Genomic DNA, 12811 nt, shown 5'->3' with positions numbered 1-12811 from the left:
TATCGATTTGATATCATCAATATCTCTCGTTTGATTGTAGTTATTAATATTTTTCATTTGATATACTTTTATAGGGCAAGAAAACATTATCATATAATGATTATTATGTTTTACATGACTAGTTTTTCTAAAACTAGTTGTTATTCAATAAAAGTAACTCCAACATTGGCTTTGCTTATCCTTATTTGCTTGGTTGTGAAGTTAATTTCAGAAATGCAATAATTAAGCCTAGTTCAAATGGCAGAACAGAGAAAACAATGCTTTAGAGTTTAGAAGGTGTTTGGTCTGTTGTAGACATATGACTTAGCGAACCACAGGTAGGAGGCGAAACCAATGAAGCTAAAACAAGCTAGTAGCCAGTAGAAGTAATCTAAATGAGCTTTGTTCAGGTCGTTATCGAACCAGCTCGTTTGACCAGACTGGCTCGTGATTTTATCAATAACTGATACCATGATGCTGCTTAGAATGTTTCCTGCCCCGTATATGCTTAGGTTTAGAGCCATACCAACGCTCCTAAGCTCACAAGGGACTTGGTCGTAGAAGAACTCTTGCAACCCCACCATTGTGAACACGTCCGCGACTCCATAGATAACGTATTGTGGAACCAACCACAACACGCTCATCAATATTAGTTCATCGTCCCGAGCAGTTTGGAGCCTTTTGGTCTCGACCAAGGCGGCTATTACTATAGCAAGAGTGGAGAGGAATATCCCTGTGCCAATCCTTTGTAGCATTGTGATTCCTGATGGGTTTTGAGTGATGGACCTTGCGAACGGGACGAGTAAACGGTCGTAGATTGGGATGAAAACGCCTATTGCGATGTTTATGAAACTTTGAAGTGTAGCTGCAGGGACTAGGAGTCCCGGTGAGATTGACCTGTTCATTGTGGCTCCTTGCTTTGTAAAGAATGTAGGGGCTTGTGCATATACAATGGCGTAGACTACACAACTTGTCCATATTGGAATAAGCCTAAGAACCGCCTTTGCTTCTTCAATTTCAGCCATTTCACATGAAACAGCTGCCTTGTCTAGGAATCTGTATAGATAGTATCCAAGAGAAATAAACTATAAACTTTTTCTTTTTGATAATTTTTCACATATTATTATGTTACCTAAACTGTTTGGAACTTTGGTGAGCTTGGACAAGGAGAGTCTCGTTCGCGTCAGCCATATCATCTAAATCAGGTTGTCTTCTGCTCTTTAAAGCCTCCATGAAAACACGACTGATTCTAGAGAAAGGGTTTTTCTTTCCTCGTCGCTCGGTACTAAAACGGTAAGAGGTAGTTCCAAGGAGGAAGAGAGACAGAGCAAGCAACATGGAAACACTTGTGATACCAAAACCTATTGACCAGCTTAGGTTCTCTTGAATGTAGGTAGAGACCAAACGAGTCGTCAATATGCTAATACAGTTTCCAAAGAACATCCAGTTGAAGAACGAACTCTTAGCTTTTCTCTCAGAAAGATCGTTACCATCGAACTGATCAGCCCCAAATACCTTAATACACGGTTTGTAACCGCCTAGTCCTATTGCTACAAGATACAGAGAACAGAAGAAGAAGGTCACTTGGAACTGATTCGAATCTTTGGTGTTTGAAGGAGTCATAGCTGAAAAAGACAGCAACCCAAGTCCCTGTTCGTTTATATTTCAATATATATAAATTATTCATCAAAATCTCTAGTAATAGAAATGTTTTGAGAGGAGAGTATTTTTCTATACCAAGATATATAGAGAAGATGCAATGACGATGGTGCGGAAACGACCGAGGAACGAGTCAGCTATAAAGCCTCCGAGTAGCGGCATAAACGAAACCGTTCCAATCCAAGCATTAACATTTGCTGCGGCTGTAGCTGTTGACTCACCTAATGGTCCGGTCAAGTACATTATTAGGTTTGACGATATCCCGAAGTAAGCGAATCGCTCCGCCATCTCCACACCTACAAAAAAGTATATTATAAACAAAAACAAAGAGAATTATCAAATATTATATGGTGTGACTGTGTGAGTGTGTGAGTAAAAGGAACTCAGCTGTGCTTACTTACCGATGATGAGCCTCGCGGATCTCCATCCACCAGTGTTATTTCCTCGGTTATTAAGAGAACCCTCAGTGGTATCTCCGAGCTCATCTGCAGCTGAGGAGCCGGTGATAGCCATTGTATATGGGATTGATTGGTTCTGATAATATTAAAATATATGTTAATCATTGTAGTAATTATGTTAGTTTGTTTTATTCCTTTCTTTTCAAAAGTTTAAAGATAAGAAAGCTCATACGCCTCACGTTATATGTCTTTCGTTCATGGCCACAAAAATATATCTCCTTTTTAGAAATATCTTATGTTGCTACAGGTATTTACTCCAAAGACAGAGCCGGCTCTAGCATTTAAAATAGGGCTATAAACAGAGAAATAGTTACAAATGGCATTTATTTAGAAACTACACTCCGTCCACACGACGATAGGTGTACGACCTGGAAATGAATAGGAACGTAAAGAACCCAACGGCGCTAACAACGGCAAGTAAATAATAGAAGTAATCGAGATGGGCTCTGTTCAGATTACTATTGAACCAGCTGTCTCCAGCGTCTCCTCCAGTGGTTAACTCGATCAGAGAGATAAGTAAGCTGCTCAATAAGCTTCCCACGCCTAACGCACTTAAGTAGAGAGCCATACCGATACTTCTCAGCTCAGTGGGAACTTGGCTATAAAAGAACTCTTGCATTCCCACTAAAGTGTGCAGGTCGGCTAATCCCAGCAATATATACTGAGGGAATAACCACCAGATCGACATTGGAACAGTTGTGTTCGGTTGGTCTATAAGTCCGTGTTCTTTTGCAGTCTTGAGCCGTGTTGACTCAACCAGAGCTGCAACCACCATAGAGAGAGTTGCTATTACCATTCCAGTTCCAATTCTTTTGAGTGTTGTGATGCCACAAGGATCTTTGGTTATTGACTTTCCCATTGGGACCAAAACACGGTCGTAGATGGGGACAAAGACTATAATTGATAAGCTGATCAGGGCCTGAAGAGAAGCAGGTGGGATCATTACACCAGGAAAAATTGTTCTTTCCATTGTGACACCTTGCTTTGTGAAGAAAGTCATGTACTGTGCGTATGGTATGGCGTAAGATAGAGTTGTAAGCCATACTGGAATTAGCTTGACAAGAGCTGTGGCATCTTCTACATCTCTAGACTTGCATGACATTTCTCCATCATTGGGAACAAGCAATGCTTTGTTGAGAAAACTGTCACAAGAAAGTGTATTTAAATTCATAATCATGCAAGTATGCAACAAGGCTGTCCGAACCGTAACATCTATGATTGCTATATGTCAAACATACCTCAGCTCCTCTGGAGAATCTTGAGATGGATTTGCCTCAAGCTCAGCTTTGCATAATTCTGAGGAACTCAATCTTTGGTTCTTGAATGCTAATAAAAAGACTCTACCTATCCTGGTAAAAGGGTTGGTTTCTTCTACTTGTCTTCTTTTACTGTACCTATAAATTCCTCTTCCTAACACGAACAGAACAAGAGAGATCACCATGAACACACATGGGATTCCAAATCCAAGCGCCCAGCTAACGTATTCCTGGATGTACACAACCACTAAAATCGCCAGGCTGATTCCTGCACATATAGTAAGAAACCACCAATTGAAGAAAGAGCTTCTGTCACTGTACTCTTGCGGGTTCTTTTCATCAAACTGGTCAGCACCAAAAGCCTGAACACAAGGTTTGTGCCCACTTTGTCCAATAGCCACCAAATACAGAGAAAAGAAGAAGAGTGCATTGACAAAAGACGAAGGTGAAGAGGTCACTTCAGTAGTGTTGGGAATCATAAACGCAGATGAAGTCAGAAATGCCAGTCCCTGTCATCAAAATCCAAATTATGTTCAAGTCAGTTTCTACTTCTTAATATGATCGACAAAATCGAAAAAGAAGAGACAGAACAAAGACGAACCAGTACGTAGATAAGAGAAGCGACGATAATTGTTTGGTACCGACCAAGAAAAGCGTCAGCGACAAAAGCTCCAAGAACAGGAAGAATAGTGGAAATACCCGACCAAGCGTTGACATTAGCAGCGGCGACAGCCGTAGATTGACCAAGTGGTCCAGTCAAGTAACTTATTAGGTTTGATCCGATCCCATAGTGCGCAAACCTCTCCGCCACCTCCACACCTGCCAAAACAAAAATGTCCTCAAGAGAGAGATTCAAAAAAGGAGGTCTACAAAAAATTGTGAAACAGAGCAGCTCGTGATTATAATGATGGATCTTACCGATTATGAACCATGCAGCTCTCCATCTACCTGTATTGGATCTTCTAGCGTCGAATCCACGGTGGTCAACGGCGTCGATCACGCGTTCTTCTCCAGAATTAGCCATTTGGAGAGAGACTAGAAATAAGAACTTTTTTGTAACGCCTAACAAGTTACAAAATACATTTGAAATATATTTATATATATATATATATATATATATATATATATATATATCCCAATACTATAACACTTGGACTGCAGAATTTGAATTTTCTTGTCTCTTTTGTATGAGTCTTTATTTCTAATTTTTTTCTGTATACATAGTTTCTGTATGAGACATGTGTTCCGACTGTCTTTTAAAATTCTGGAATAAGCCTAATAAGAGCTGTGGCGTCTTCGACATCTCTACACTTGCATGCCATATCTCCATCACTGGGTACAAGCAAGGCTTTGTTGAGAAACCTGTCACAAGATAATGGATTATAACCTCATAACCATACAAGCAAGGCTTCCGAACCATAGCTTAACGTCTATATTGAACATAAAACTGGTCAGCACCAAAAGCCTGAACACAAAGCTTGTCTCCACTCTGTCCAAGAGCGCATTGAGTAAAGAAGGAGGTGAAGAACCAGAACGTAGATAAGAGAAGCGATGATAATTGTTAGATACCGACCGAGAAAAGCGTCGGCAACGAAAGCTCCAAGAAGAGGAAGAAGAGCAGCGATTCCAGACCAAGCGTTGACATTAGCGGCAGCGACCGCCGTGGATTGACCAAGTGGTCCGGTCAAATAGCTTATTAGGTACTGATTTGAATTTTCACCTTTGAAAGCTAATTTCTCTGTCTTTTTTTTTTTAATTACTTGATTAGTAACTGTTGTATAGTACTTTTCACAAGTGGATTTTTTTAAAGATATAGTGACAGCCACAGTATATAAAACTAGATTTTAACTCACCATCAATTGTGGTGGTGATCAATCACCTTACGGAGATATTGTGCATGCTTCCATGGAGTCTCGTTAATATGGATTAAGATAGTATTAGATGTGTGATTATATGGAAGTTCAAGGGAAGCCTTGGCGTCACGCAAAAATTAACAGTTAGTGTATCGTCAAAATGAATAACAATCTTTGGTAGACTAAAAGTCCATAGGTTTGTATACTTCTACAGTATTATTCACGTGACGAAAACCAAAGAAAAGAGTACGCTTTCATCGACCAACTATCAAACATTGACGTATAGGCGGATAGGCCCATTACTATTTCTTGCCACATAAATAGAACTGTTTTGTCAATCTCGAAAGGCGTGGATACTTTCTCGACAGACACAGAGACACTAAACCGTACGTGACCTATTCTTTTCGAGTACTATTAATTTATGGGCTTATTTCATTTTTCTTTGATAGCGATCTCTCTTAAGGGGTATCGATGGGGCAACTCTTAGCTCCTCAACAACCTCAATTAACTACAACAGTGTCAAATGTATACACATATATTAATAGCTATGTGTATATAAATAAGCCATTTGCATGTGTACTTAGTAGACTAATACCATAAAACCAGAAATTAAATAAGAGACATGGCAATAGAAAGGCAAGTGACGGAAGGAGAGGAGCCGGTAAGTCCATTTGCGCGGTTGTTTAGCTTGCCAGGTCTTGATGTCTTCAACATTCTAACCATTGGATTCAAAACCGAAACCAATCCATCAATCCTTGTGGAAGGCTTTAAGAACACACTCATCAACCATCCACGCTTCTCTAGCATACTGGTCGGCAATTGACTTATACACACATACACACGTTTTTATTTTTTTATATGTTAAGATTTATGACTTCTAACATCATATGAGACATGTAGGTGACTGGTCATGGTGAGCACAAAGGAAAAGCTAAATGGATTCCAACGAAAGTAATAGTAGAAGAGCATGTAATTGTTCCAGATTTAGATCCTAACATTGAGAATCCTAATGAATTTCTAGAGGATTATACATCCAAGATGGCTCTTTCTCCAATGGATATGTCCAAACCTTTATGGGAGTTTCATTTATTGAAACTTAAAACATCACATGCCGAATCTGTGCTCGTGGCTAGGTTCCATCACTCTTTGGGCGATGGGATGTCTCTTATGTCTCTTTTACTCGCTTGCACTCGGAAAACATGTGACCCCGAGGCTTTGCCTACTTTTGTGGCTCCGAAGAAAAACAAAGCAAAGAACATTTGTTTTGCTTTGGTTGCTTGGTTATGGTTCATAGTAAGATATATGTTCCACACTTGTGTCGAAGTTATCAAATCAATAGTTTTTATTTGTTGTGCGAGGGACACCTCAGCTCATATAATGGGTAAACCAGGAGCTACACTCAACAATAATAAGTTTATTCATCAAATCATTAGTTTGGATGATGTCAAAATGGTGAAGAACGCCATGAATATGGTACGTTTGCTTTATTAGTTTTTTTTTACAAAAATGAGTTTTTTAAATGCTTTCCCTCCTTTCTTTTTTTTTTACATCTTTCTTTCCTCTTTTTTATTAGACTATAAATGACGTTCTTTTTGGTATGGTACAAGCTGGTCTTTCTCGATATTTGAATCAAAGATATGGTAAATCATTTACTCTTGTTGAATATCATAATATCAGAATATCATATATATAACAATATTCTTACATTTTGTCTCGAATTTGTAAACAGATATTGAAGACAAACTACATCTTCATGGTGTTGTTTTTTTAATCTAAGGCCAAACAGAAATATTGAGGTGCTGAATTGTTTAACATACCCCAAACGATTTTTTCCTTCCTCTTTTGTTTTTACTTGTTCAAAATAGTACGAATTCTAACAAATAATTAAGTCTATATCAGGAATTGGCAAATATGATGGCAAAAGGTTCGAAGTGTAGATGGGGGAACTCAATAGGTTATGTTCTGATACCCTTGGAAATGAAATCGAACGATGATGTATTTGAATTTGTTCGACAATCCAAAACTACTATGGATCGTAAGAAACATTCCCTCGAACCTCTATTTTCCCATGTGTTGCTCAAGTTAACATTAAAGGTTTTTGGATTTAAGGTAAGATTTTAAATCAAACATTATCTTAATATATGCAGTTCCAAATATGTATAATTAATGTATCTTGTGTTCTTATCGACATAATTATATGTATCTGTGCATGGGGTGGAAAACAGGCACTCAAAAGTCTTATAAAGAGAATTTTTGGAAGCACAACAATGATATTCACTAATGTGGTTGGTCCAGCCGAAGAAATTAGTTTTTTCGGCCATAAAATATCTTACGTTGCTTCAAGTACCTTTGGTTTTCCACAGGTACTCTCTTACACAAACACATTCTTGAAAGTTGAAACCGATCATCAAATATTACATTACTTCAACTTCTTTTGCATAAATTAGGCTAATATTAGATTATCCTACATTATAAATGGATTTGGTAAGGGAGATATAAAGGGAATTTGGTTCGAGAATCGTCTCATGGAGTGTGTTATACTCTTTTCGTTTTATAAAGGACATCGATTTAATATTTTATTTTTGCTTCACAGAGAGTGTTTTTTTTTTCATGTTTTTAATAGAGTTTTTCAAACAAAATATGTTTATCTATAAATATATATAGGTATATTATTTTAACTTATTAATTCAGAAAAATATACAGTATTTTTTTTTTTTAAGTTATGTATATATATGATTTTATTTTCTAATTTGTTAAAACATGTAAGAATAAAATTTTTGCATTGTGAAACTTAATTCTATCCCTTTATTTTTGTTAAACAAGGGACTCATTATCGGTACTCAAAGCTATGTGGACAAACTCATTATCAACATCGGAGTTGATGTAGACGTGATCCCAGACCCTCATCACCTCCGCGATCTCATCATCGAAGCTCTCCACATAATGAAATCTGCTGTTGTTCCACAAACGACTTTTCATGCTTCAGAGTTGTAAACGAAATGGTCGGCGTGCATAGCATATCTATGGATGAAACCTATTTACAACATATAATTCAGTTGAGCATGTGATTATTTTCAATAGATTGTTTATTTACGTCTCATCCTTTGTTTAACATCTTTATAAGTCCTACACTATCATTGGTTTGTTGTATGTCATCCTTAGTTTATCTTGTAAGTCCTACATTATCAATAATAATTCATCCATAAATGTTTGTACGTACGAACGTGTTGGATCATTTTTTTTCTTTCTAAAGATGTAAATATCATTAGTAATGAATAAATGTTTTACAAAAGAGTAATGCCTACACAAATAGCAGCTTTGGCAAACAAATAAAACAAAGCTACTATAGAGATATGTTGGATCATTTTACATCTCTGCTACTTAATATGAAATTTTAATTCATAGGCGGGCATAGAAACAACCTCTAACCCAAAAGTGAAGACATGACCTACTTACGAAATATATTACATATATAATTCGATCGACCACAAAACACAAAGCCATGCTACCATGAAGAGTACGTCAGACACAACAACAACAACAAAAGTATGGATCAACAAGCGGCGCCAAATCTGTGGCCGAGATAAACAATATACAATGTTAGAGACATGAGCGTCAATATATTTAACCAAGACGAGTATGTGTTGAGCTTGCTCAGCCTCTCGCTCAGCTTCTCCAGTTTCCGCCTTAGCTCCTGCGCATTACTCGTCCTCTCTCCTCTTCTCCCTTCCTCTTTTTCCCGCTTCATCCGCTCAAACATGGCCTATCCACAACAATACATATAAATCAACATTATACCAAACTGTTGCCTCCCCAAAAACCGAAGGTAAAACGTAGCTTGACACGAACGGCACCCACACGCAAGTCCCAAACACTGCAGATATCGCTGTCCACCCCGCCACGCTCGCTACTTTTGTCGGACTTAGCGCGCCTGTGAAAGCAAGAGCTAAAACCCTAGAAAAGCAGAGAAGAGAGGCTCAAAAAGATAACTTCATTCTTATCTTCCTTATTACATCATATTGTCTATAAATAGCAAAAGCTATTGATTACAATAATAGTCTGATATCTGACAAGTGTTGTCACCTGCATAAGATGGGAGATCCAAGAACGACGAATCTATTCTTCACTTGGAGCGTAGTATGAGCTGTATTCCGAGGTTTGACTATACAGAGCGATGCATGGTGTAAATGTTGAGCGTTACCGTTAGAGACTGAAGAAGCTTTGGTGTTTGAAACCGTAATAGGCTTTGTATGATTGATAAGGTCTACTTTGCTTCCTTGATTTCCTGCTAGACCAAGTTTAGTGGGTTTTGGAGTGATCTACTGTACAGCCACGATCCCCTGACCCGAAATCACTCAACGCATTCTTAACTCTCTGCCACCTTTTCAATAGTTTTATGAGACACACTCTCTTTCACATCACTTGCCGCATTGTGGAAAGTGATGAAGTAAACAAATTACAACTATATACATAGTTATTGTTACCTTCACGTCACTTAATGAGTCTTTCTTATTGTTACTTTTATTCTTTTTCGGTATACAACTATGTACATAATTACATATGTGGCTCCGAAGGTCTTTATAATATAATAATTCTGTTTTAATTAAGAGAATATGTCACACAGCACTGCAATAAATTTAGAACTACACTTGGTCCACCTGGCGATAGATATATGACCTGGATATGAACCAGAACGTAAGGAACCCAACGGCACTGAGAACCGCAAGTAACCAATAGAAGTAATCGAGATGGGCTCTGTTCAGATTACTGTTGAACCAGCTGTTTCCAGCATCTCCTCCAGTGGCTAAGTCAATCACAGAGATGAGTAAGCTGCTCAATAAGCTTCCAACGCCCAACGCACTTAAGTAAAGTGCAAGACCGATGCTTCTCAGCTCACTGGGGACTTGGCTGTAGAAGAACTCTTGCATTCCTACTAAAGTGTGTACATCGGCCAATCCGAGCAACAGATACTGAGGGATTAACCACCATATCGACATTGGAACAGTAACTTGCGGTTGGTCTATAAGCCCGTGTTCTTTAGCAGTCTCGAGCCGCTTTGACTCGACCAGAGCTGCAATAACCATAGTGAGAGCTGACAGTACCATTCCAACTCCAATTCTTCTGAGCATTGTAAGACCACAAGGGTCTTTAGTTATGGACCTGGCGATTGGGACCAAAACACAGTCGTAGATGGGGACAAAGATGACAATTGATATGCCAATAAGAACCTGAAGAGAAGCAGGTGGGATCTTCACACCTGGAAATATTGTTCTTTCCATAGTGACACCTTGCTTTGTGAAGAAAGTCATGTACTGCGCATAGGGTATGGCGTAAGCCAGAGTTGTAAGCCATACTGGAATAAGCCTAACAATAGCTGTGGCGTCTTCGACATCTCTAGACTTGCATGCGCTTTCTCCTTCAGCAGAGTCATTGGGGACAAGCAAGGCTTTGTTGAGAAACCTGTCACCAAGATAATGGATTATAACCACATAATCATACAAACAAGGCTTTCTAACCATAGCCTAACGTATATATTGAACATACCTCAGCTTCTTTGGAGAATCTTGAAATGGATTTGCCTCCAGCTCAACTCTGCACAATTCCGAAGAACTCAATCTTTGGTTCTTGAAAGCTACAAAGAAGACTCTAGCTATCCGTGTAAAAGGGTTGGTTTCGTCCTCTCCATGTCTTTTTTTACTATACCTATAACATCTTCTCCCTAACACGAAAAGAACAAGAGAGATCACCATGAACACACACGGGATACCAAACCCAAATGCCCAGCTGAACTGTTCCTGGATGTACACAACCACAAGAATCGCCAGGCAGATTCCTGCAGACATACTAAGGTACCACCAGTTAAAGAAGGAGCTTCTGTCAGTTTTTTCTTGAGAGTCTTTCTCATCAAACTGGTCAGCACCAAAAGCCTGAACACAAGGCTTGTGTCCACTTTGTCCAATAGCCACCAAATACAGAGAGAAGAAGAAGAGCGCATTGAGTAAAGACGAAGGTGAAGAAGATGTCACTTCAGTAGTGTTGGGAATCATAAACGCAGATAAAGTCAGAAATGCCAGTCCCTGACACCAAATTCAAACTCTTTCTCAGTCAAAAACCAAAACCCATCATAAAGATTCGATTTTTATCATTTCTCAATCTCCTTTATGAAGAACCCCCTAGTAAAGATTCGATTTTTATCATTCGAACCGAAAGAGAATGAGACGAACCAGAACGTAGATAAGAGAAGCGATGATAATTGTTCGATACCGACCAAGAAAAGCGTCGGCGACGAAAGCTCCAAGAAGAGGAAGAAGAGTAGCGATTCCAGACCAAGCGTTGACATTAGCGGCGGCGGCCGCCGTGGATTGACCAAGTGGTCCGGTCAAATAGCTTATTAGGTTTGATGCGATTCCATAGTAAGCAAACCTCTCCGCCACTTCCACACCTACGAGTGACTCAATAGTATAAATTTTCAGAAGTAGTGTTTGTAAACAGAGAGAGAAGCAGCTCCCGATCTCATCCGGCTTACCGATGATGAACCAGGCGGCTTTCCATCTACCGGTATTAGATCTTCTGGCGGAGATTCCACGGTGGTCAACAGCGTCGGTGACGTATTCTTCTTCTTTGAGAAGAGAAGTTTCTCCACAAGTCGTCATTATCTTCTCTGTCTCCAACGAAAGCGACAAGGAACGAGATACTCGTTTGAGTTTCTTAAACTTAAAAGCTATTCTCTTTGGTCTTTTTGATTTTTGATTTTTTTTTTTTTAAAATTAATCAATTTGTAACTAGTGGAGTTATTAATTTGTAACTAGTGGTTTGTCGTTCTTTGGATTGATCGGCAGATCCGGAACCAACTCTTGGCAATAAAGCTCACTGGTGATGGGAGATATACAGAGGGTCTATTACTCTGGCTTGCTTCTCGTCCACGGACCACGTTAATGAACTCTTTTGGTTTTAGGGTGTGAATGTTAACCGCGGATTTAGTAGTGCGGGACAAAAAAATTTGATAGTATGGTACGGTTCAACTGCGGTACATACGGGACAAATGTATTTGCGGAACAAGTGTGGTTATTCTAAAATAAGCGGTACAAAATAATGTTTGATTGGTAAAAAACAATTTGCGGTACGGATTTATGTTATTTTATTTTTATTTTCATTAATAATAAAGTTTTAATTTTTGAATTTTAAATACCAAATTTTATTTTAAATTAATATTTGATTGGTAAAAATAATATTGTAGTTCACAATTAAAAACTTGAATGGTAAAAAAAAATACCGATGCAAAGTACCATTAATAAATATTAGAAAATATATTAATAATGTAAAGATATAAATTATTATTTTTTGTTTTTTTAATGACGAAATTTTTTAATACACTTATGAACTTTAGATACCTAAATTATTATGAAAAATACATATTGCTAAATGAATTAAAAACTACAATCATAAAAAATAAACATAATAAAATAGTATCAAAATATATGGTGAAACCTAGTGTTAACATGCTTCCATTAAAACTGAATTTATTAAGCATTTAAATTAGTCTTTATAATTTAATATATCATTTAGAAAGTGTATTTTGTATTAAATTATTTGAAAATATATTAAA

The 12811-nt window shown here is 38.1% G+C and overlaps 3 protein-coding genes and 1 pseudogene across 9 annotated transcripts; 1 reads left to right on the top strand and 3 right to left on the bottom strand.

Annotated features, from left to right (window-relative positions):
• Positions 1-66: 66 nt before the first annotated feature.
• Positions 67-2295, bottom strand: LOC104774817 (protein NRT1/ PTR FAMILY 5.11-like). 4 transcript variants are annotated; one of them, XM_087490092.1, is made up of 4 exons: positions 2040-2295; positions 1717-1934; positions 1112-1629; positions 67-1035 (listed from the first exon to the last, which is right to left on the bottom strand). In XM_087490092.1, the coding sequence occupies exons 1-4, from the start codon at positions 2149-2151 to the stop codon at positions 270-272; spliced, it is 1614 nt and encodes a 537-aa protein (XP_087346218.1). In that variant the 5' UTR covers positions 2152-2295; the 3' UTR covers positions 67-269. The 4 variants fall into 4 exon arrangements, with proteins under 4 accessions (XP_087346218.1, XP_087346219.1, XP_087346217.1 ...); XM_087490093.1 differs by having other exon boundaries at positions 1112-1604; positions 2040-2220; XM_087490091.1 differs by having other exon boundaries at positions 2036-2216.
• Positions 2295-4436, bottom strand: LOC104701886 (protein NRT1/ PTR FAMILY 5.13). Of its 2 annotated transcripts, none has more exons than XM_010417641.3 (4): positions 4271-4436; positions 3954-4171; positions 3335-3861; positions 2295-3238 (listed from the first exon to the last, which is right to left on the bottom strand). In XM_010417641.3, exons 1-4 carry the CDS (start codon positions 4374-4376, stop codon positions 2431-2433), a joined length of 1659 nt encoding a protein of 552 aa, XP_010415943.2. In that variant the 5' UTR covers positions 4377-4436; the 3' UTR covers positions 2295-2430. The 2 variants fall into 2 exon arrangements, with proteins under 2 accessions (XP_010415943.2, XP_087346221.1); XM_087490095.1 differs by having other exon boundaries at positions 3998-4171; positions 4271-4407.
• Positions 4437-5772: 1336 nt separating this feature from the next.
• Positions 5773-8497, top strand: LOC147925804 (wax ester synthase/diacylglycerol acyltransferase 2-like; annotated as a pseudogene). Its single transcript, XR_015583610.1, has 7 exons — positions 5773-6016; positions 6106-6678; positions 6779-6845; positions 6935-7001; positions 7105-7314; positions 7431-7568; positions 8029-8497. The product of XR_015583610.1 is annotated as a wax ester synthase/diacylglycerol acyltransferase 2-like (transcript).
• A 1199-nt stretch (positions 8498-9696) lies between these two features.
• LOC147925803 (protein NRT1/ PTR FAMILY 5.14) lies at positions 9697-12139 on the bottom strand. 2 transcript variants are annotated; one of them, XM_087490082.1, is made up of 4 exons: positions 11732-12139; positions 11430-11647; positions 10750-11282; positions 9697-10665 (listed from the first exon to the last, which is right to left on the bottom strand). In XM_087490082.1, the coding sequence occupies exons 1-4, from the start codon at positions 11856-11858 to the stop codon at positions 9849-9851; spliced, it is 1695 nt and encodes a 564-aa protein (XP_087346208.1). In that variant the 5' UTR covers positions 11859-12139; the 3' UTR covers positions 9697-9848. The 2 variants fall into 2 exon arrangements, with proteins under 2 accessions (XP_087346208.1, XP_087346209.1); XM_087490083.1 differs by having other exon boundaries at positions 11474-11647; positions 11732-12129.
• Positions 12140-12811: the final 672 nt, after the last annotated feature.

Source organism: Camelina sativa, chromosome 16 (genome assembly GCF_030686135.1).
Source record: "Camelina sativa cultivar CO46 ecotype springtype chromosome 16, ASM3068613v1".
NCBI classification, from domain to species: domain Eukaryota; kingdom Viridiplantae; phylum Streptophyta; class Magnoliopsida; order Brassicales; family Brassicaceae; genus Camelina; species Camelina sativa.
The sequence above is the reverse complement of the archived record's forward strand: the minus strand, read 5'-3'. Positions and strand labels throughout refer to the sequence as shown.

What these genes read in the sequence shown, in the direction of transcription:
- LOC104774817 (XM_087490091.1), bottom strand. Translation starts at nt 2,201, where the DNA reads ATGATTAACATATATTTTAATATTATCAGAACCAATCAATCCCATATA. An exon ending in GCGAGGCTCATCATCGGTAA is followed by an intron (nt 1,935 to 2,035) that starts GTAAGCACAGCT and finishes ACTTTTTTGTAG; the next exon opens with GTGTGGAGATGGCGGAGCGA. An exon ending in CAAAGTTCCAAACAGTTTAG is followed by an intron (nt 1,036 to 1,111) that starts GTAACATAATAA and finishes CTATCTATACAG; the next exon opens with ATTCCTAGACAAGGCAGCTG.
- LOC104701886 (XM_010417641.3), bottom strand. Translation starts at nt 4,376, where the DNA reads ATGGCTAATTCTGGAGAAGAACGCGTGATCGACGCCGTTGACCACCGT. An exon ending in CTTCTCTTATCTACGTACTG is followed by an intron (nt 3,862 to 3,953) that starts GTTCGTCTTTGT and finishes TTTTGATGACAG; the next exon opens with GGACTGGCATTTCTGACTTC. An exon ending in GATTCTCCAGAGGAGCTGAG is followed by an intron (nt 3,239 to 3,334) that starts GTATGTTTGACA and finishes TTCTTGTGACAG; the next exon opens with TTTTCTCAACAAAGCATTGC.
- LOC147925803 (XM_087490082.1), bottom strand. Translation starts at nt 11,858, where the DNA reads ATGACGACTTGTGGAGAAACTTCTCTTCTCAAAGAAGAAGAATACGTC. An exon ending in CTTCTCTTATCTACGTTCTG is followed by an intron (nt 11,283 to 11,429) that starts GTTCGTCTCATT and finishes ATTTGGTGTCAG; the next exon opens with GGACTGGCATTTCTGACTTT. An exon ending in GATTCTCCAAAGAAGCTGAG is followed by an intron (nt 10,666 to 10,749) that starts GTATGTTCAATA and finishes TCTTGGTGACAG; the next exon opens with GTTTCTCAACAAAGCCTTGC.